We start from the raw sequence: 23,745 nt of genomic DNA, 5'->3' as shown, positions 1-23,745 counted from the left end.
AAGTCCCAGGACTACCACAGGCACGTGAAACAGCTCTGCAACATCCACTCAGACCAGCCACGGGACAACCCTAGGAGTTTTGCATTCTTGTTGTTTTTACATGCGCTGGCCTGGATTCTGCATAACGTAATGTTCCTGTATATAGGGTCTGATGGCATAAAGAGATTAAAAGATAGCAAAGCTAGTCAGGGTGGGAATAGTCCTGATACAGTCACACTAGGACAAGCAGCCCCTATGCTTGCGTGGGTGGGAGGAGATAAAGCACTGTATTCCAGTGCTTTATTCCAGGTATTATGAACTGCTTTTGTGGCTATGAGTATAACCAGAACAGTTGCCGAGGCCATCTGCCTGTTACTGGGGAACGCTCCACTGCCCAGACCAAGAAAGGGGAGGTATAAAAGTGACAATGAAATGACTTCAGCTGCACACCCTCCACCTTTCTGTAATAAGCTTAGCTAGACCAGAACAGAAAAATAGGATCAAAAGTTGCAAATGAAGCTTCTTTCTAGCATTTGGAAAGTAAACCCTCAGTCTTTATGAGTAGGAAGCTTGAATTAAGGTTTAGGAAACTGTGCAATTGTGAGTACAGTCACATTTCTATCCTCTGCTAAGGATACAAAATGCCTGTTACAGTTCAAAGCCACCTCAGTGACATGGTACGTCTTTGGTTGGACATTCATGATGCAACCAAAGTGAATCAACTTGCTGAGATAATACAGCAACCATGAATTACTACCTAAAACTGTACAAGTTACTAACTGCTAACAAAGTCAAATCAACAGTAATTATACTGAGTTTGCAGAAGTGCAAATGAGACCTCAAAATTCTAGGTAATGGAAAACCAGAAAGTCTGTGACAGAGCTGAGACTAGATTCCAAGTGTTCAGTGTTACTGTGCCATTCACTCCTTGTTCCAAGCGCATCATGTTTTATGGGTTGGGTATGCGTGATTGCACTTCAGAGAGCAACAAGATCTATGGTAAGTTCATTATCTCCAGTACGGACTATGAAGCCACAGTCCTTGGCAGGAGGGAATGTCTGGAACTGACTGGGATGCTGTGTCTCTCTTGGAATAAACAGGCAGTAACAGAGCAGACCTGAATGTAAAACTCAAAATGGAGCTGAAATATCCCAGACAAGTAGTAATAAATCAGTTTTCTTATACTGCTGTGCCATTTGCTCACGCAGTGTTTCAAAGAAAGTAGGATTGTCAGTGTTGCACACATCTAGAAGTGACAGTGCGTAGCCCGTGGGTGTTTAAGATGGAGGATGGCAATGCAGTAACTGCAGCAGCCCACAGGGAGGGATAACATGGAACTAACATGCTGCTTCCTCTTTATTGCTCCAGGTGCTGTGTCTAAAACTGGTGTGAAATGGAGGAAAACAACCCAGGAAAAAAACTGCGACCACCAAAACCTAAAGAACTGTGAGTCATGACTGACTTTCTAAAATAGCCACGCACATAGAAAAATCCTGCACAAGCACTCCAGAAAGTTTTAAAGTTCAAAATGTTTGAAGACCTGAGCTTTTGTGTGCCTTCAGAGACATAAAAAAAAAGCAAGAGTAGAGGAGGAGGTAGATACCAGCAGAGGGGGATAGTGGCTCTCCCAAAAGGAAATTCTGAGATCAGAGGTCAGCATCTTTACCGTTTGCTCTCTCTCCTTCTCTATGAATGTCATTATGGTGTCTGAACTGCTCTCTCCTTCACTCTCACCTGGGCTTCCAGAAGAGAAGGAGCATTTCAAGTTCCTAATGCCTACGGCTTTTATTTTTCTCTTAATTCCTCAGTAGAAAAATTCTGTATTCCTGCATTCCGCACCTGGGCTCCCTGTGTATGAGGGAGCATCTGGAAATGACAAACAGTAAAACATAGTCACCCAGTTCAATTTTTACTGACATCTGAGGGGAAATTCTGTTGCTGCCCACCCAGCAGGAAGCAGTGATTCGGCTTCACCTCTGCCAGGCCAGCGGGCCAGCGGATGCTGTTATCATAATCTAGAACCTGCAGAATTGCCTCACAGCTGGTCCCTGAAAAAACAGGAGAGTAGTAAAAACTATAGGAAAATCTGCAGGAATGTGGGAGATACTGTGTGTCTGAGATGCAGTGGAGCCTGGACAAAATTTCTTTATGATCCATTTCAGACCAGCATCTGCCATTTGATTCACTTTGCTCTGGAAGGTTGTAGCTGTGCAAGGAAATAGGACAGGAATTTGCATCCCCAGCTCTCACTAGATCCTTGGCAGAGGATGGAGCCCAAAATTTCTCTGCTCTCCATAACAGCGGCAAGTACAAGAATGTGACACCATTGCTAAGCTCCTAGAAGTCTCGAGCCCAGCAAGATTTAAAAAGCAAGTCCGCTTTGGCATTTTTTTGTGATGTTTTATGCCTGAGGAAGAGCCTGAGAATGTGCAAAGCCAGAAAAGGAACAGGGAAATGACAGAGCAGTAACACACATTCAGTAAAATATCTGACAGATGTGAGTGACAAGCATGTATTGTGATGCCAGGTCACAGCATCAGTCAAATGGATTGAAATGTGGGAAAACTGAGTTTTGTCTGACAATGCAGTTTGTTCAAAGCCCTGTAAATATAAGTGCATGCTCTGTCTGCAAACAAAGCAAGTGTAGCCTGGGTAGCAGCTGTGGTCAGGGTGCCTCAGTCTGTTTCTGAGATTCCCCAGAGCCCCCACAGCAGTGAGAGAGCAATTTCAGCCCCTCAGGCATTCAATGCTTGGCCTGTGCTAGGAGAGCATTTTTGTTACTTGGGGTGCTTTCTGTGCTGTGGATAATAGAAAAAACCAAAGAAATTAAATGGGAGAGTGCTGGTGGTATTGCAAGCACGGACTGCCTGGTCAGGACAGTGTTGTGAATCAGCCTTTCCATCTATACAGGCAAACCTTGTGCATTTGCAAGTCACGCTGTTGCTGTAGAGCCAGTGTCATTTGCTCCTCTGCCTTCAACAGCAGCTGTCCATCCTCCTGGAGTGCATGAGTGGTGCGCAGCTCTCGGATCAGTTCCAGCCGCTTCTCCTTCCCTTCGAACATCTTTAAAATAAAGTTAAACAACCAAGCATATTAAATGGAGAATATGGATCAACATGTTTTGCCAGCAGAGCACGGTCTTTTTCTCCGAGTTGCAAGGTCAGCTGTTTCCAAGACCTGGTTTGCCGTAACGAATTTGTGGCCCCATTTAGGCAAACACTACAGCTGTCAGGTACATCTTGCCTAAACTCTCCTGCATAGAAGATGAAAGTTGAGACCTTCTGCTGTGGAGTATAGATGATCCTTTGCTACTTTATTATATATATATTTTTTAATTCTGTTTGGCTTCACCCAGAACTCAAACCACTGGAATGCGGAACAACACTACCAATGTCAAGTGAAAAGGGCAAGAGCCTTCTGGATATCCTGTTATACCAGCCTCAATGTCAAAGCTTCCCAGCGTAAGCATTGCCCCTTCTCCTCAGTCCAGGGTTAGATGTCTCCTGTTTCAACATCTACTGCTCTCTGACCTTTGTTTTGAGGGAGTCCAGCAACTGCTCAAAGCAATAAATTGGTGGGGAGGTTGTTGAAACTGCTGCTGTCCCTGTTATGGGGTTATGTGGCCCAGTCCTTCCCTGACACTGTCTTATTTGCATTCCCCCTCTCTTCCAACAGGACTTCCAACAGCAACAAAGGATCACTCAACCGTGCTCACGTCATTCTCCAACTGAGTCATATATTTCTGATCCAGTAGTAGCTGGAAGCAGATTCCTAAAATGATGGGATGTTTCATGATGTGAAATTCAACAGTCCTGCAATGGCATCGAACATCCTTCTCATAGATCACCACAGAACTGGAGAAGACTTGAGAAGTTTATATTCCACCTCAAGCCACTTTCACAGTATTGTATCATTTGCTAAAGCTCAGGTCAGGGTCCCGCCGGGAACACTTCACAAACGTTAAATAGTTAGTGCAAGAGAGACTATCAATTATATTCTCAGCAGGCATGACAACAAACCTTCTGGACTGGTCTGATCAAAAGTGATAGACTTGCTTAATATAAAGCCCACGAAGTATGGCTACTCAATTTTTACCTAGACCCACTTCTGTGCCACTGAAAGCAGAATGATGGGTCCTGCATTTGCTGGAAATCATGGTGGTATGCTTCAGTTGCTCCTCATCTAAGGTTCAGCTCACCATCGCAGGGAACTGGAAAGATGGTATGAAATACAAGCCACCCTGCCGGGATGTAAGAGGTTTCTTGTGCCTGGGATCTTGGCATAATCAAGGCAAAATGTACTTACGGCCCAGATCTAGTCTAGAATTTGCCAATTGAGTAATTCTGCTATGAAGCATCTAATTAAACAGCTGAGTGTAGGGGACGGCAGGAACAGGGAGACACTCACAGACAAGTAAGTGTAGGAACCCAGAAGTTTCTGTAAGAAATTTGGGCTAGAGAGCAAAGACTTCAGCTTTGAAGGACTCCAGATAACATACAGGAGGATATGCTGCACAAGCCTCATTACCCTTAATTAGTGCTGTAGAAGAAAGATTGCAAACATACTTTCAATCATTCCCACCATCATTCTGAAGACAGACATAAACAAATAGACACAGAATACCATGTTCTGAATAGCCCTGCCTCGGAGCAACTTCTGCAGACAGATCACTGCCAGTTCTGTTTCCTCTTCCTCCTGCCAAAACAAAACAAATATCCACACAATAATTAATTATTTCCTTGGAGACTGAGATTTCTATAGTTTATCCATCTAACTATCAAAAAGTCTAAGTCACATCCAGCTTTTTCTCAGTTGTTTCTGTACACCGTTCTTCGAATTTCTAGGGAAAGGAAGGTGAGTCAGAATAATCCGTACTTCCATGTTTTACAAGAGGTGGGGGAGAAAGGCTGCATAATTAGATTCTATCTGAGATTTTAGAGGGTCTTTAGAGATGAGTACCTAATGACAAGGAGATGTTGATGGAGAAAATTATTGTATGCGTTAGAAGTACTGTTTGTAGCTTGACTGAATCTGAGTTTGCAAAATGAGCATCAGCTACATTAATTTAACAGGTCAAGACACTAAGGGGATAGAATTATTATTGAAGGAGGTACAAGAGAGCTGTTAACCATAAGTAAAAGGATTAAATTAAAAGGGAACATACACAATTTTTCTTTTGATATTTATTCCAGTGGTGACCTTTATCAGAGTAACTCAGTAAATTTAAAACTCAGAAAGTGATAGTTTGGAAGTAAAATTAATTACATTATATTATGATTTGTCTCTTTGAGAACTTTACTGACCTAGCATTGTGTGACTGGTACAAACTTGGAAGAATGATAGAGCATAGTGGGAAAGGGAACATGACCATAGGAGGAAGAAAAAAAAAAAAAAAAGGCTTATTTTAAATAGAGGAAGCACAGCTGGCAGCATTTTTTCTTGCTGAGGGGTCTTCTAGTCTGGAGTAGACAGTAGCAGAAGTAAAAAGCCCATTGGGTGCCTGGGAAAAATAAAAAGAAATCTAAAAATTGCAAGGAAGATTTTTTAATGAAGAGCATATGAGGTCTGCATTGAAATGTGGTATTTTAGAGGTGCTGGAAAAACAGGGAAGAGCGTGGGATGAGAGAAGTGGTGTGGGCTTGAATCTTAGTATCTGTTTTTTCTTAGGTGTGAAGATAAAGTTTTCCAAAAGCAAAAAGGAAGCATTCCTGCCTTTCCACACCACCACCCAGAAGGAGCAAAGCAGAATTAGCCAAAGGACTGCCTTATGATTAGGTATGTTCTTTTCATCTGGAAAGAAGGGATGAATTTCCAGTCAAGTTAGAGAGCTAAACTGACCGTATCACCAGGCTACAGTGTGAAAGCCCTTCAGGACAGAGTTTTGGAAATGGAGATGGCACGTATACTGGACAGGTAAGCCAAACTGCTTGGTTTGATATAAACTAAGATTTGGTTTAAATTTTTGTGGGGTGCATTTTTCTGTACTTCTGTTGTTCAGTGCTGCAAATGATGCCTTAGCAAGGGTAATTATCAACTTTTCCATCTCCCTGCTACAGACCAGCAGGAAAGAATACGGGGAGATGGAAAGCCTATCATGCCCTGCAGGGGGAAAAAAAAGGAAATAAGGATATAGAAAGATCTAGGAGCAGGCTGAAGTTGGTACTTTATCTATGTGTGGCAGGAAGAGAAGCATTAGCAACAGAGAAGAGCTTTGCTTTCAGTGCTCCTCACAGCCATATCTATGTGTGGCAGGAAGAGAAGCATTAGCAACAGAGAAGAGCTTTGCTTTCAGTGCTCCTCACAGCCAACTGGTAGGAGAAACTTTACGTGGATTCTGTAAGGCAGGAGATGTTAGTGCTGCTCTTCAGTGGCTGAAGTAGCCTGATTTTACAGATGGAGCTTCACTGGAGAGGTCCACTCTTCTATGTGTTCACACATAAAGATACTTAAAAATAAACCGAATGTTGACAGAATTCATTTATGTGGAATTCTACTGTATTGGAACTCTTTAAAAAAAATATAATCTGTAAACACATTCAAGAATGACTACAACTGGTGGATAAATCTTTCTGATTTCTTTCCATTTTACCTGGAAATACTTAACAATCTGCTAAACTGGTAAATCTAAATAGTGTAAATCTACCACTGCAATACAGTATGTAATACCTAGGAGTTAGTAAAGCTGTGGAAAGCTTTTCCCAAGGAGATATTCTTGTTTTAGTAATCTTAAAATAGACTGTATAAACCATAGGACATCACACTGCACAAAGGAAGACAGCATGGATGATCTAATAAGACTTTCTGTCTCTCACTTCCATGGTTGTGTGACTCTTGAATTCACAAGTTTAAATGGTAGTGGTGTCTGATTCTTACTACATCATGAAAATGGTGTTAATAAGCAGACAAAGCAATCCACTGGGGCAACCACCTCCTAAGTACGTTACTTTAAGAAAGGAAAAGAAGTTGCAGCTCCCCTAAAAAGTTGTTTTTTTCCTACAGTGCATCACATCCCCCATGACACATCATTACTGCTATTTCAGTCTCTACAGAAGAATCATCTTCTGTGAACTGAAACATGCTCATCAAAGACTGCATCCTGCATGATGACAAGAGCTTCACTCCTGCAAATTAATGAAGTGCATGCTCAGTGCTAAGCGCCCAGAGCTTCACTGACTTCAGTGGGACTAAACTTAATTGCTCCACTAGATTACAATAGTGTTGTCACATCAGAAGGTTGGAAGACATTGAATAATAATAATAATAATATGATTCTGCCTTTTTGTTACCCAAGAACAAGGGAATAACATGTCTACTAATTTATGCCTTTATAAAATAAAGTTCATTTAAGGATTTGGCCAACAGATATTATAAAGATTTTCAATTCTCTGGCTGCCAGTATCTCTATAGAATAAAGAGACCCTAAGAGAGTCTTAAGAAATAGTGATGCCTATTTCTAACATGAATGCACACAAAAAAATAAAGCTTACTTCTTTCCTTCTCTGGGCATTCCTTTAACAACCGCGTAGGAAACAATCAGGGATCAATAGGAAAAAAAAAAGTGCTAAAACCAGCCCACTTACAATTGATGGTTTTTCCAGGATTGGAGTGGGTGGCCGAGGAACAGGCTTTTCTATGTTTTCAAGGAAACAGAGGGGCTTCTTTGGCTCCTTGACTTTATTCTTCTTCTCCAGTAGTGCCTGGAATGGACATACAATTTAATCAAAACTGGGCTACATAGAACAACACAGTCCAGTCCTCCAGATGCTGACTGTTGCTGATCACACTGACTACAGGGAGCTGAAAGTATTTTGCACTTTGCAGGCTTGTGGCTTCTATTTCTTACTGCACGTGAACTGAAAAACTGCATATGGTCAGGAGATGAGGCTATCGGTTGGTCAGAAGATACTGATGGGAACTTCGAAGTCATACGTAAGAAGGACGTGGAAGTTATTTTACTATATATTTACAAGGAAGTAATCAGCAATTGCATAGGGTGAGTCACCTAAAATTAATCTAAAATCGGTGCGAAATTACTCACTAATATAATACATTGTTAAGTAAAAGCATATTTCAGATTTATTTTTTTCATTTTAAAACAGGAATTTCATTGAACCAATTAAACACTGACCCATATGCAAGCAGAGGCAGTTGTGTGCGTTACTTCCCTTATGCAATGACAAAAACATTAATTATTTTACTGTAAGCTAGAGGTAAGATTCTTTTAAAACATGAAAAATGGGTAGGAATATCACAATTTATTTAGGGTTTACATATCACTACAGACTGGTTATAACTCTTTGCCTTTAACTATAGGTATAATGCTTGTTACTGCGGGTTAGAAACGTTATGCGGTCAGGAGGTTTTATGAAGGGGGTCATCTGAAGAGCATTTTGTCACTGTTCTGTGGCCCTTCCTCAGTGAAACCTCTTTGTATGATACGCTGTTAATGCGCAGGGGTGAACCAAATGACCCAGGACCCCTTCCTTGCCAAATATGTCTTGAAACTCTACTCTGCTCATCTGCAACTGCCCAGCAGCCCACTGGCACCCACAGCAACTGTACGAGTGGACTAAGGGTGAAAGGGAAACTAACTTGCCTGAGAACTTCCTTCTACCAAGAAAATCCACAAGCCCATTAATAGTGGGTTTTATCTTGCTCGCAGCTCTTTGGTGGCAGATGCCCAACCTTGTCAGCCAAAACAGGCTAGGAGTGGAAATGCACCACAGCCACAACTCTTTCAAGACATTTTCAAACTGTTTAGGGAACCAAAGTCCTTCCAACTTCATATCGCAAGCTACTTAGAACAAGATATTCAGATAATAATTTCCAACTGCAAGGCAATGCTTGCTTGCTGTAGGACATCACACCGGCTCGCAAAGAACAGGGAAGAGAGTATGTATGTTTAAAGCTCCTTCAAAATGATAATCCTACTACTGTATAGGTTGGATCTGTAGTCTTTATTACTGAAAGAACAGACATATTCCAGCACGGAAAAGTGTGCCTTTTTCTTTTCTCACTCTCTCTCTTTCAAATGTTCAAATACAGTATTTCACTAGGGAGAGAAACCAAAGAAAAACTTAAGAAAAATGTAAGAAAAAAATCCCATGATGAATTTCTCTCTCACTTAACAGGAAATTGATGGTGCTTGCACAGAATTTAACAGTGAAATTAATGAAGTTTTGAAACTCCAGTGGTCATTGTTCAAAACTCTTCTTGCATATTGGATCTGACTTTTCAGGCCAGGATAACTAATTGCTTCAGAAAAGGAGAGCGATTTCTAGGTGGAGGGGATAAAATGCTTTATTATTGAAAACTTCTGAAATGGACCGTGTTAATACTGCAAGAATTAAAACCTATAAACTGCTTATAAGCCACGTGAAATGGTTATAGCTCAAAAATGTTGAGAGATTTTCTGAACTGTTTCTTGTATTTGATGACCTTAGAGCTCTCTGGCATGAAGATTATAACAGTGCTTGCTATGATTTATAAGGTGTTTTGCATGATGGGGGGAGAAATTGAAAGAAAAAAGCTGCTGTATTTGTGATTCTTTCGAAAACAATGGCTCCTATGTTTATTAGTACAATGTTGCATTCATAAGAATTTTTCTAATAAAACCTTAGCCTCCAAAAATATTTCTTGCTAACCAGAATAACAAAATACAACCAGAATAACAACTTTTAAAGACAGAAAAATCTATGAGCATTTCGGATAAGAGGGAATTCTTATTAATGTAGATTTGAGAAATACTGCAGCTCCCAGAAGTGGTTTTACATTTTTATGTCAGCACAGTCTAGTGCCTGCTTTACTATCTTTACTAAGTCAAAACTGCTTACCATTTGCTTTCTCTAATCTGAGGTTTTAAGTTATTTTAAGACTTTAACATAAGAAAAGAAAAAGAAAATATGTTTTTTGCATAACTGGTTTTGCCTAATTCAACAAGTTACCATTTTTTGAAATAGGGAGACCAGGGCCCAAGAATCGCTGTAAAATACTTTCTTTAAAAAGAAAGAAGTGCTAAATTTCTGAACAGCATACTTCAAACGTTACTGCCTATGCATCACACTCTAATTTTTTTGAGATAGACTACATTACTTTTTTCAGGTAATAGGTTCAGAGTCATGGTATAATCCGGTTGGACTGGACAGTGAAGGACCACCCAGTTCATCTCCTTTTCATTTTCCTGGCAAATGCAGTGAACAGCAAATGGCACCCATGCTTCTAGCCATATGCTTTCGCTTCTTTGCTAGCTTCTGATAGAAGCAGAACTCTTGACAGGATAGTGGCTTGAGAAACAACTCTCTGTTCAAAGAAATAATTCTTTAGATTCCATCCTTCTTTCTCTGTGATCCTCTCCTTTTCACAAGAGACTAGGTATATTTTATTTTCGTGTACAGCATAGAGTATACAATTATGTTTCGCTTTCTTCCTTTTTGTCCGCGAATGAAGAAGGTGAGATCATCAAGGACAGACTGACTACCTACTTTGCAATGCAGCATGGCTGCTGCATCTTGGCTGATCAAGACTGACATAATAGCTCTTTGAGCTTGTCTGAGCACGAGCCAACTAACACTGTGCTGGAGATCTGTTCTTGATGAAATAACTGCTTGAACAGGTTTTCCTACGCTTTGAAGTTGGCAGGGATTTTCTCCAGAGACATTCCTGGCGCCCCTGCTTCTCTACCTTCTTCCAGCAACCGGATAAAGGAATGAGAGTTGCACTTAATGCTGAGGTGAGAGCTTCTTTGTTCTGACATCATCTTGATCCAGCACTTTGAAACTACCTGACACTTCACCCCTCTTGAGTCAGCAGAGCACACAGGGTCAGCCTAAAGTCATGCATTGTTCTGCACTGGGATTTCTTCTAGCAGCTCCTCCGTTCCTTGGTGTATTCAGTTACCTAGTTGCACTTCTTTCCTACGGTAATTACCTATATATGCTACCTTCTCAATGCCTTGGATTTTCACACAAGGCTGCCTATATAATGGCTCACTTACATTTCTTAAAGCACAGTCATCTGTGCTGGCTAGGAACTAGCTTTCCTTGTCCTTTTACAGATCTGGCTTAAGATACAGATCATTGTTTTTACTGTAAATCCTGGGTCACCCCTGTTTCTGCCACGCTCTCTTGTTTTAGAGAATTATTCAAAGAATACTGAGTGTACATAATACTCCTGTAGAAGGCTTCAGGATGGTCCTCAAAAAGTCTGCTTCTAAAATCATTTATTTTTGGCTTAGTTTCAAGTCTGGAGGAAGATGGTTCTTATTCTCAAGAGGACACAGATCCTTTCTGTAGTTCCTTGGATAATTGCTTATCCCTTCTTACAAGCTTTAAGCTTAGGAAAACCCTCAATATGGCAAACCCAGAGGAACATAATGAGGAGGACTAGTCCATCTTGCCTCTTGTTTGGCCAGAGAAGCAAGCCTTGGAAACTTCCTTTATTAAAATTAATTATTTCTGAGGCCAAAATCTAGCACTCCTCCTCCATTTGCCACCTCCTTCCACAGATTATCCAGGGAAAATGAAAGAAACTCATTCGAGAGCTAGAACACTGTGTACTCTCTGAATTTTCTAGAGTTATGCTTTATTTCTAGGATTATGGGAGAAAATTTATAGATTAGGTGTGCTAAGACAGCACTAAAAAGAGGCTTTCGAAGAGAAAACCAGTAGAAATAATGCAAAGCAACACAGTGCCCTTCCAAGATGATCCCTAATTGCCCGCTTTAAACCTCTTTCATACCGCGTATGACGCAGGTTGTTGGCACGATTGGGACTGCTTTATGCCAAGTAGTCAGACAGCTGGCCTCTCAAGTGCTAAATTCTGTTAACTCAAGTACTCTGCACCCTTTACTGCCCTCTTCTTCACAGCTCCAGCAGCTTATGAGGTGGACCTGTCAGAGAGGCCCTGCTAAGCCAGAGCATGCTATAGCCACCAAACTTAAGAAGCAAAAGACTCTGATGGGAGAAGTGACCAGTAACAGTCTCACAGAGCTCAAGCGCTAACTAGGGCAGTAATTTCTTGTTGCTCTGAACAGAAAGTTTATTTAAATCTAACGGTGGCTGAGGCAGTCTGGGTGTTTCACAGTGTCAGTAGTTTCTGCTTGTCTGGACCGACCAGTCTGGTGTCTACTTCTGTGTATCTAAAAGCAGCAGTTAGATTTTGCATAGTGGATTTATCATCTTTGCCTGCAAAGGAAATGCTTTGTGATTCTAAAAGAATATACAATTTGCCTTTTTGTGGTGAGGAAATGAGTATTATTTATGTTAACCCCTCAGCTGGTACAAATCAATGTAGACCAAGTGATCTACATTGATTTAAGAAACACAATATGCAGAATTGTCTGCTTTTGTTCTGCATCCCACCTCCCTTTGGCCACCAATTTTTCTTTGAAGAGATGTTATTGTGTGAGCAGCCAGGACTAGGGCATACTTCTCTGTGACTACAGTTTAGACACTCTACCGTGGTCTTTCCAACCATGAGAAGTATTTTGAACAAACAGAATACAATTGCTGTAATTGGAATTCAGCTCTGAAAGCTTGGACTTACATTCTGCTGCCTATGAGAACTGTGTTATGATCCAGATTATACATAGTCACTGCTTGAATTTTACGCAAAAAGCACCCAAACTCAAAACCCTTCAATACTGCTGTGTCGTCTTCTCTAAAACTGTGGTGAATTAATGTCCTTATTTCTTGAACAATTCCTGTAGCACTCAAGATTTTCTTTGAAAATTTTCCTTCTGAATAATAATCAGATGCAATGTCTCATCTTTTACAAGATCCAGTGGAATTTAAATTTGAGATTATATGACTGATTTTTCAGAACAAGATTTTCATTTAAAATTCATTAGCAGAAAGTTACTGTCTGCATTGAGAGTATTATTAAATTACACTAAACCAAGAAAGCTATACACATAATTTCCAATTATGAAATACTTCTTCACTAAATAAAGCATAAGTGAAAGTTGCCAAGCTTTACAAATGAAGTTCAATATTTTTCAGAGATGCAGCAGCCAGCCAAGAATACGCCTGATTTTAAAAAAAGGTAACCCTCAACAGCATCACAAGAAGCGTACTTAAAAGTACATGTAATTTACAAATATTGTGATTGTAGATGCAAATGAGGCACTTCTTTCCTCAGTGGTTAATTGCATATATGGACACCTCATCTGCATGAACAGTTGTGATAAATTAAGATATGCAAAATACTATTAGCATGTTTGCAAATCAGATGCTGTTGTTAGGGAACAACAGTGATGTACATCCACCATTTTGATCCGATTTTATGAGTGGGGTCATTTTAATCACGCTTTGCTGCAGGTGTTTTTGCAATATGTACTTAAAATGTACATTTTAAAAAATGCACAGAATATTTAGAGTATGAATCCAGGTTTGGTTTATTGAATTATTAGTTGTTTGACAGTGTAACCTGTAGGCTTGCCACTTCTGCAATATAAAAGCAAGGGAGAAACGAGAATGAGCAAATGGCAGGAGAGAATTTCAAACTGACATAATATGTTCTGATCCAAATACCTGATCTGCAGGAAGGCAGAAGCAGCTGTGCTTGTTTTCTATAGGGTTGGAGCAGAGGCACAGATATGAGGGAGAGAGAATACTGACAGACTGAGTTCCAGAGCAGTACTGGTCATGCCTACAGCAGTCTGAATGTTTGATCCATTCTGTCCTTGAAGGTGTCTTACAGAAAATAGGAATTTAGCCCAGGAAATTGGGAGAAAGCTTACACACGTGTCTTCCCAATTGCATTTCTGAGCAGTTCAGATCTAAGAGGAACTGACATGCTGCCGGATGCAGCTCCATACCTGGTGAACTTGTGCCAGCTCCACCTCTAGCCTTGCTGATCTTTTAATAAATCCAGTCTTAGTGGTGGTGTACTTAGGTTTTGGAGCTTTAATCTTGACCTGGGTGACAGAATCTGGGAGAGATGCTTCCAGTTCACACAGTCCTAAGAAATACAAACAGCGATTAAGTAATGGAGTGCTGGGGAGAGAAATTTGAGTTCTGTTAATATTTTAAGTATCTCATACAAACTGAGTCTTCCAAAACGCCTTACCTGCAAAGGTGTTAAGATAGAAGTTTTTTACCACATAGCGTTCGGAATGGTTGTCTGGGAAATAACCAATTCTAGACATAGGAGCGTATGTTTGTGTTGCAAAGTCAGTATACTCCTTGATGATCTCTCGTTTCTCCAGCTTCCCCATCACATTCTTCCTCTTAGCTATCAGTTTCCTGAGCACTGAAAAGGAAATACAAATGTCAGAAGGTTCTTCATACAAATAGTTCTAAAAAAAGCTGTATCTTTGGAAATTCACAAGAGTTTTTGCTAGTTAATATAAAAACATGACCTGTTTGACCAGAACAAATGCTGGCCATGCATATCTATATTGTGGAAACAACCCGTTTCATCTTGAATAAAGACTGCAACCTTGTGAAAATAGAAATGGCTTGTCTGAAAACTAAGTCTCATACTGCTCTCTCCCTGTCTTTCAAACTTACTCAGTGCACAGTCATGCTGAATCTTTTTTATTTTCTCTTCTTTAGCCTTCTGACAATTTTGCCAGTGGTCATCCAAGCGCTTGGCATCCAGCTCATTCTGATTCTCCTCTCGCCTCTGCAGAAGCTTCTTTAAGACTTCCAGTCGAATCTCCTGCAACCTGCAAGAAAAGAAAAGGCCAGGTATGACCTACTGTACTCTGCAATGTTCTGTGCAATGCTGTCATCACCAAATCTTACATACCAACTGACTGCTTTACACACAGTTCATATTGCATATCTCGTATTTAATCTTTCATTTTAAAAAATGAGTTTAGCACTGGTGAAAAGTATTGTGGTAGCAGTCTCTTATATTAAATTTAACAAAAATATCCCTTCCCAAAATCAGGGGATTTTCACAGAAATAAAAGGCTTGTACCCTTCAGCCAATCCCCTAAACCTTCTTGTTCCTTCTCTATTCAGTCAATAATTAAAAGAAATAAAGGGTATAATTGGACTCCTACTTTTCTATTTCCTGTTCTCTAAAGGCCCACTCCTTCCTCTCCATATCATCCATCATTTTCCTCCTCTTCGCAATTTGTGAGGCGTTGTCCATGGCTGGAAGAGTTGCTTCCCATGCACGTTTCTCCCGGGCACGTTCAATCATCTCCACCTCAGCTAGTCCTGCTGGTAGCCCGCGACCTTACAGGGACAAGAAGCAGTAGGTCTTTGGGAGAATGGTGAATCCAGCAAATAACCACCACCAAAATGTATTAGAGGGCTGGATGGGCACAAGCCCGTACGTTAAACACAAGCAGAACTGTCAATAGCCAGAAGTAAATACTTCTAAGGCCAGTAAAATTCTACTGTATGAGGAATGGTAGGACCTGCAGTTGCTATAGTTTAGTTGACATTAACATTAGCGCTTCATTCCTCTACTGCAGGCTGCAAAGGAGGAAAAACTTTTCCAAGAAGACACTTTCTCAGAATGAGTACTTTCTTTGGCATGGCCAGTGTCCACCACTATTACAGGTGGGACTCTGGGAAATGAGGCTCACAGGTATATCCTGGGGCAGCAGTGTTCGCACTGGTTTTTTACTGATGTCTAACTCAGAACAGCTGAAGAACAGTGGGTAAATGGAAAAACTGCTCCTAGTTAGTATTTGTAAAACAGATGACCTTTTTATATTGAATGAGCTCAAAACTCTTTATAAAATGACCCAGAACAGTGCTATTAAGTAGGAAAATATCATACCTATTTTAGAAATAGATAAAATAATGTGCCCCAAAGGAAGACAACAAAGGGCTGCCAAAGCTGGCAATAGACTTGAAACCTGACATGGAAAAAAAAAACCCTCCTGCTAAAGAGGCGACATGATTATTATCATTTATCTTGATTTCACAACTCACCCCAAGTGAGTGAAGCAAGTGTCAGAAGTTCAGGGACTGAGCCACTGGGAACTACATATTCAGGGGAATAGGGATCCGTTTGGGCTTCACCATCCCTGTAATCTGTCTGTGTGCCCAAAGTTCGTAACTTGGGACCAAAGACCTTGCTGTCTCTTGTAGCTGAATGGACATCGGGCTCTGTTCTAAAAAGAGATGCAAGATGGAAGAACATTTGTCTCATTCCTTTAAAAAAAAACCAAAACAGAAACACAACACTAAGGCAAAGGTAGGATATCCAAATGTGTTTTGTTTTATATTAACATTGCTCTCACTGATGTTAACTCCATTATCTTTAGTAAAAGCAGACTGAGGCTACACTGAGTCCTCTGAAACCTCCCTCCTTAGGTAAATAATCCAGAAATCTTCTAGTTTCAGCTCTCATAAGTTATTACATGCAAATCTTCCCTATGTATCCATTCTAAAGCATTGCTTTTAATGGGCACAAAAAGTGCCCATGGTTGAGTGTAAAATGAAGTAGGACTGCTTCAATTTAGCTTACGTACATGTTTGTCTTTCCAACAATTCCAGAACAAAAAATTCAATGCTGATGTAAGCACTTGCAACTTTCATTGACTCTACTACAAACTGAATCTTCTTATGTCCCCTCAAAATTTGATCCCCACTGAAAACCGCATTAGACTTCTTCATGGATGCTCTGCACCACTGAACAGTATTGCAAGTGTATTACAAGTTGCAACAAGTTTTACAATCACGGAGATTGTAATAAAACATCAGAAGATTTTCCAACAATATTGCTGTATTGGAGAATCTTCTTTGCATCGGTATCTCTTCTAGAATTCAGAGACACTTGGCTTTCTGTTTCAGGCCTCATAATCATAACACACTTGAGGCACTACTTTCATACTGCAAGCAAATTCTGAAACAGTCAGTCACCTGTTTCCTCAGGAATTCTCAATGGTGAACAAACCCTTACCTCTTCAAAAGTTTTTCCTGTTGGTTCATTATGAACCAGCTAAATAGTTTCCCAGTCTTTTTCTGGTGAGATGTGACCCGTTACAACAGTAATGTTCCAGAACTTGCTACTTACTTTGCTGTTGCGTAAGCAACATTTAGCGGAAGGAGCATATTAGAAGGGATGAGAGGTCTGAAAAGAGAGAATGCAGATGTAAGACAACAACCATGAGCGTAAAAGATCATCCCAGTTTAGAAAAACTGCAGTCCACTAACTTTAGTGGAGTTACACTGATTTTCCACAGCTCAGGTTCTGTAGTTGCATGTTTAAGAATTGTGCCTGAATTCTGATTCTTGAAATCCTGAAATGAATTCCTACAATCAGCTGGTAAGGTAGGTAAACTCGTTTGGACTCATCTAATTTGATTGTTTCCTTTTTTGCAGTGTTTTATGAAGTACCTTGAAAGTGATACGGGCTTAGCGACATAATACTAATTCCTTCTTAGGCATTCTTGTAGTTTGCATATTGTAGTTCACTATCAATTTCCCATAGCCTTTGAGAGACTTTAAAGCTTAATTTCAAATTGCAGAAGAGAACATTGTCTTTGCACTTTTTTTGTTGTTGTTGAAAGAGCCATAAAGAACTTAAATTTATTAAACTTGGCCATTTTTTTATATTTAAAGTGGACATATTGGCCAATAGCTGCTGACTATAATAGTGAACGTAATTCGAAGTGTATGTGACTAAGTTGAGAATGTTTGTATGCTAGCTGTTGCTTCAGATCTTGAATCCTTTGCTGACCCGCAGTGTCACTCTGGAAGGAGCAGAGCAGTCCTGCGGTAGAGGACATTAATGAAAAGTTAATCGAGGATTCCCTTTGCTCCCTTTCTGCTCCTGGCAGAAACTGGGAGTTAAAAGGTTCCTTCTTAAGAAGGCAGCTTTTCAGAAGTCTGGAGAACCACAATGGCTTTGTGAGCATCTTCTTCCTTTGTGCAGGAGGATCTACAGCCCAAAGCTTTCTACAAATAATTATTAAGTACAGAATGTTTATTCAATTATTAAGTACATATCATTATTAAGTATATAATTATTAAGTACATTTGCTTATATGGTAACTAATTACCTGAAAATTCTGGCATAGAGTGCATTTAAAAAGACCTTTTTATTACTATTTGGTTACTAAGATTTGGTTACTATTTAGATTTTCCACAGCAGTGATCAAAGAACTGACAGAAAAGACAGAAGAAATAAGGTTCTGGCATTTATTTAGGTGCTCTTTAAACTGCATAAAAGCAAGCTTTTGAACTCTGTTTCAAATCAGTTCATTCCTTACCGTGCAAAATATTTGTAGCGATTCCTTCCACTAACTTCAGGATCTTCATACACAATTTGAGGTATCTGAAGAGAAGACTGAGCTCTAAAAGCCAAAATACAGGATATAATTTAAGAAGTACATTCAGAGCAGTTCTGATCTTTTCTTCCTATGGTTTTTTTTTTTATTTTAATCTTCTCTCTCTACTTCTGTGGTTGCACAATCAAACATGCACACTACAAATTCCACAAAATCCCCATATGTATACAAGCAATTATATTTTGCTTTTTTCATACTTATATAGATAGCAAAACAGTTTGCCACTATGTGTATTTCCCACTATGTGTGGGCAAGAAATGGTCATTTGCTGCCTTTAATAAAAGTTTCTTATGTGCCTGTTGTGGAAAGGATTAGCCACTTGTAAATGCTTGACCTTGTAAAGTAAACCACTTTTATTGGGAGTGGGGGGAGCAAGCTCATTTCCTTAAGAGTGAAAAACTTTTCATAACAGAAAATATGTGTAAAGGAGTAGATGAACAAAGGGGAAGACTACCGCTTTCTACCTTTCAAAAGTAGCTAAAGAGATTTTGAGCAAATGTGGAAAATTTTAGAATCAGCAATTTCAATCTGAATTCTCCAGTAAAGGAGAAAAAATAGGATGACCATGTGAATGTTTCAAAACCTATGCTGGAACAAGCATATCTTTTGCAAGACCAGTCTGTCTTTATTTTGTCCCCATTTTGATTTTAAAGTAGGCAGACTGTTTAAATTTTTCACTATAATATCTTGGAGGGTTTTATTTATTTTAAATCTTTGGAAGAACGTGAGGTAGACCTCATTAAAACAGTCAGTGAGAGAATGGGGAGAATTGAGTCCTTTAAAAGCTACGCATCAGGATTGCTATTTGATTTCACAACCACTTTATACTCCAGTCTTACGCTTCTCAAGCTGCAAGGTGGTTAAAGTCAAGAAACAGAAGTTCTTTAAAAAAAAAACCAAAACCCATACCATGGCATTATAAGGTAAGTCATTTCCTTAAGGTATATATATGGCAAGGCCTGAAGGTCATGTTTTACGTAAGACCAGTTTTAGCAACTTGTAAGAATCCTGGCCTCAGATGTATGGGATTGTGGGTGCTGGATTTGGTTGCTGCTGCTTTATTTTATATACAGAGGTATATTTACAGAGATACCATTAACAATATGTTACATTGCTCGACAGCTGGGATCAAAACAGAGGATTGCATGCTGAGATCAGTTGTCTTCAAAGACCTCACCTAAGACCTGCGAGCTGCGCTGTGAAACTCGGGGAGCCACAGTATGGCTAACCGCTACAGCAAAGCCTATAGAGAGATGCTTCATTAACCTCCCGTGGCATACAATTTACTGCCAAGGTAAGTTTAAAGTCATCTCTTCCCAGCATTTTCAGTCATATCACATAACAAAAGAGAGGGGAATGTTTCGAGATGCAGTGCAGTAACCTGAGATACTTGCTCAGCACTAATCAACCTATTATTGTGAAGTTATGTTTGTAATTCAAATGAGTTAATTGAGCTGATGGCTAGTTCCACTAGCTGACTCTTTACATATCAGACTGTTGCTCCATCCAGATGGATTTGTGTTTCATTCAGCACAGGTGGGCACTTATTCTTATGATCTAACTTTATTAGCATAAGCTGTTCATCCTATTATGGTATAGTTATAGGCACAATGGGAACCCAGTGAAATAGCCCCTGTTATTCCACAGATCCTGCCTCTTGCATGTCCTTGACTTATATTTGCTGACTTTGCTGAAATAAATGAGCATTTATTCCTGGTAACCTTGCAGAGGCAATACAACTACTGAGAAGACAGCTGGGAAATAGTCTATCTTCTGTATCAGCAACACTGTCAATCAGTGCAGGTTGAAACAGAGGGGACGTATTTCTCATTTTTTGTTGCAAGACATTTTGCAAATACATATTGTTGAAATGTAAATCAATTTTAAAGCAGCGCAGGTGTCAAATAAGTTCTTGTTACAGAGTAACAAATTGTAAGAAGCCACTGAGGTTTTTCATGTGCTGGGGACAGTTTGAAATGCTGAAAATAATAATGATAATAAAAAAGGCTCCAAAATTCTTACTTTATTATGGAACTGAGAAGAATATGCTTTCAAAACTGAACAAAACTAGGTGTGAAATCCGCTGTATCACTCTTAAACATCTTTGATTACTGTCTGGCATGTGGTTACCAGCAACCCCAGCATCATCTGAAAAGCCCATGGTCTAAAGTTAGCTTGTTAATGCAGCAAAAACCTCTGAAAACAACAACCTAGGCTGATGCCTGCAGTCTTGAATACAGCTACAAGAGGACTCCAAAAAACGCATGGTATGGCAAACCACATAAATGTTTTTTTAAATATTTGCTGAATCAGAAGCTCAAATTGTGATGCCAGGAGAAAGTTCAAATAAGAAACCCCTGTACTAAAAATGTGGGGCCCTGGTTCAGGCCCTTGAATGAGCAGCAAAAGCAACTAACTAGTTGCAACTGCGCGGGACTAAAAGGAAACCGCTCCTGCTGAAGTAACACACGTGAGTCACTGAAGTCTTCATAACTTATCTGATCTGTAAGAGATTGAAATAACTCCCTTCTCTGTCCTGGCAACCGCTGCAAAGCAGATAGCACAGGGATGAAGGAATGTGCAACATCCACCCTGTAAGAAACAGATGGGCAACCATACTCCACAACAGCTGCAGTCTCTTCATTTCAAGGGAAATATAAGTAGGAGCAAATTGCACTCATCTCCACTTCAGTGTGCATGGGTTTTTATTGGTTTTGTTTGTATGTTTGTTTTAAATTATCCAACCACAGAACACTTACGCAGCAAGCTGCTGAAGAGCCTCCAGGCGCTGCTGAGCCCTCCCTCTCCATCTTCGGTCAATAAATGGGGGCGCTGGATCTTTGCCCACCAAGCACAGACTGTAGTCCGGGAAATGGATCAAGCTACTAAACATACTTCTGAACATTGGTGCCTTTACCTAATGTTTGTGTGGACACAAAGAAGAGAGGCAGTGATTCAGCAATTTCAAACAGCATTAAAGAGAGCAGAACTTCAGCTTGCTGTGATTTAGAGGACTGCACCTTTGGGATGGGGAAAGAAGGTGGCATACGTATGCTAATGATGTCAGCTGGTTAGATGGTACTTCTCAAGATGTGGAGCATGAGACTAGCAGCAGATGCACAGATATGTCTTCTGGCTCTTTCCCAGTGTCTAAACTTATACTTAACATCAAAGGGTCTAACAGTTAGTTACATAAAGAAGTTAGTGTGCAGCAACTGTGAAGGTGCAGTAATGTGAACTTGTAGCACATTACCCCATGTAACTCCCTCCTATTTCATGTGCTCTAGAAATGAAGTAACATATTCCGCTTACAGAGTAAAGTTACATTATTTTATACTGTAACAATTTTAGCATGTGTTAAAAATATGTTGACGGGAGTTGGCACACAAAAATGATCACATTAAAAATCTACACCCTACCTTCTAAGCACTAATTTCCCTGGGTAGATATGCCTTGAATCTCTAAATTTATGGTTGCCAATAAATCTTTGCAATTGTGACTCAAGTATAAGTGATGTAGCTATATTGGCTTGAGCTTCTGTAAAGCCTGAAATCAGATTTGAATTGTGAAATGCCCCTTTCATTTCAGTGGGTGCTAACTAGGGAAGTGGTGACATTTCAAGTACACTAACTCACCAGTGTCATAGAGTGTCAGATAACGAAGAACTAGGCACCCTGCTATGAGTAGCTGCTTGCTGTGCATGAGACTGCGTTTTTGTTTCACTTCTCTTCAAAGGGAATTCAACTTTCAAGAGGTTGGAAAACCCTATAAACTAGTATTATCACAACCCTGTCCACCCCATTTTGTGATGCTATAGATTAAGAATTCAAAGTTGTATTGTTTTGAATTGCACGTTATGCACTTGCTGATTCATATGCTTAGCACATGTTTTATGCAAGTCAGAGTCTGTCACCATACCCATCCGCAACATCACACATATGACGTGACGACGTTAGAGACAGTATGCCTGCTTACTTTGTCTGGCTTGAACTGTTAACACAGCCATATTCTTGCAAGGATCTCTATGATGACAGGCAATGTTTCCAGCTCCACGTGTATGTCTCTCTACAGAGAGGCAGACAAACATACGTTGTTTTCATGTAGGTATAAGAGTCTGAGATAATGGGATAAGAGACATTCAGAAACATTCTTCAAAAAGCTGTTTCTTGATTCCATTGTTGGAAAGCTGTTCAGGGATTTCCTCCTCGCTGTACAGCAATGGAGTTTCAGAGTTCAGAATATCTGCCTTGCAAGCTCAGTCAAGTGCATAGCTTCAGGAGGACTCTTTGTTTAAAATCCAATTCATTGTGCAGTTGTACCAAATCTGTACCAAGTCCTTTGGCATTCTACCTATATGCAGCCTGTCCAGACATCAGTCACTGCTGTCTAAAGGTGTGACTGCAACTCCCACAGACATGCCCTAGGCTGGGTGAATATTGATAGCAGGGGAGCAAATGCAGTAGGGAGCTAAACACGGGCTACCTAGCTAAGGAAGTTAAATTGCTCTAAGCTAGTATGGAAAATCAGGATGGGTCTGCAGTCTTTACAGGCTGCTTAGCTGCTGCCACCTAGTTAATTTTAAACTGTCTAAGTATGCTACCTTGAGCTATAGTGTAAGTATATACCAAGGTAAGTGAGGAGGCACTGTGTGAAATAATGTATTTTAACAGCTCTGCTTGAACAACAGCCCAACAACTGTTGAGTTCTTTTATTAGATATTAATAACATATACAAGCTATTGTTAACAGCATTTGGAGATATTCTATTAAAAATACTGACACACAATTTAGGAAATCACTCAGTACATGGAACTGGGCATTTCTAGGCTGCTGCTACAGTCACCCTAGGCCAGCAATCATGGTTACTGCCTGCATTAAGTCTTGGTTTAGATAAAACTGCTTCCTTTGCTTTGTTTTTTACTGTTTCAAGGGAGCAGCTTAGAACTGAGAGAGTTTCTACCCATGTGTATGCATACACACAGAAATATAAGGTGCACATGTGAGCTGTCTTTGGCCAACACCTACCACTTTATCACCGACAAGCTGAACACGGACATTTGACTTTGAATGGTTTTTCTCACTTGACAGTGTGTACAGAGGGCCTGAAAGATAAGTGAACAAATGGAACTAGTTACATGTTTGAGGAATCAGCATGAATCATCAGTCAGGCTCCGCTTCCCTCTTTAAAAGTCTGTCCATAAGAGAGTATAAAACAAACTAGGAAAGAAAAAAGAAGGAAATACATCTCTCCATGTTGAAGAAACTTCACCATCACACAAGTGAGCCTCAGAGCTGTGAAATACTGCTGTTCTGTGGAACATGCACATGACTGAAGAAAAATCTGCTTTCTTTGGAAGCACTGCCACCTTAAACAGAAAATGAAGACATGAAACAGAAAAAACAAAGCATGGTGCAATGGTAATCGGTAGAAATATCATACTGCACATGATGCTTCCCTCTGGGATATCTAGCTAGTGCTGGCTTTCCTCCAGCTTGCAAATGTTTCAT

At 40.0% G+C, this 23,745-nt stretch overlaps 1 protein-coding gene across 1 annotated transcript in view; it reads right to left on the bottom strand.

Annotated features, from left to right (window-relative positions):
• The window catches only part of CFAP91 (cilia and flagella associated protein 91), a 30,372-nt gene extending 6,627 nt beyond the window's left edge, over positions 1 to 23,745 (bottom strand). Inside the window, exons 1-13 of the mRNA XM_059822930.1 lie at positions 23,672 to 23,745; positions 23,263 to 23,338; positions 20,998 to 21,155; positions 18,161 to 18,244; positions 16,963 to 17,019; positions 15,876 to 16,057; positions 14,990 to 15,167; positions 14,490 to 14,647; positions 14,047 to 14,229; positions 13,796 to 13,938; positions 7,560 to 7,676; positions 4,603 to 4,674; positions 2,896 to 3,042 (exon numbers count right to left, since the gene is read on the bottom strand). Of these exons, the coding sequence (XP_059678913.1) occupies positions 2,896 to 3,042; positions 4,603 to 4,674; positions 7,560 to 7,676; positions 13,796 to 13,938; positions 14,047 to 14,229; positions 14,490 to 14,647; positions 14,990 to 15,167; positions 15,876 to 16,057; positions 16,963 to 17,019; positions 18,161 to 18,244; positions 20,998 to 21,155; positions 23,263 to 23,338; positions 23,672 to 23,745 (1,629 nt within the window). The remainder of the gene's footprint in view (positions 1 to 2,895; positions 3,043 to 4,602; positions 4,675 to 7,559; positions 7,677 to 13,795; positions 13,939 to 14,046; positions 14,230 to 14,489; positions 14,648 to 14,989; positions 15,168 to 15,875; positions 16,058 to 16,962; positions 17,020 to 18,160; positions 18,245 to 20,997; positions 21,156 to 23,262; positions 23,339 to 23,671) is intronic.

The sequence above is a fragment of the Gavia stellata genome, chromosome 1 (genome assembly GCF_030936135.1).
Source record: "Gavia stellata isolate bGavSte3 chromosome 1, bGavSte3.hap2, whole genome shotgun sequence".
NCBI lineage: Eukaryota > Metazoa > Chordata > Aves > Gaviiformes > Gaviidae > Gavia > Gavia stellata.
This window is presented reverse-complemented; position numbering and strand designations above follow the sequence as displayed.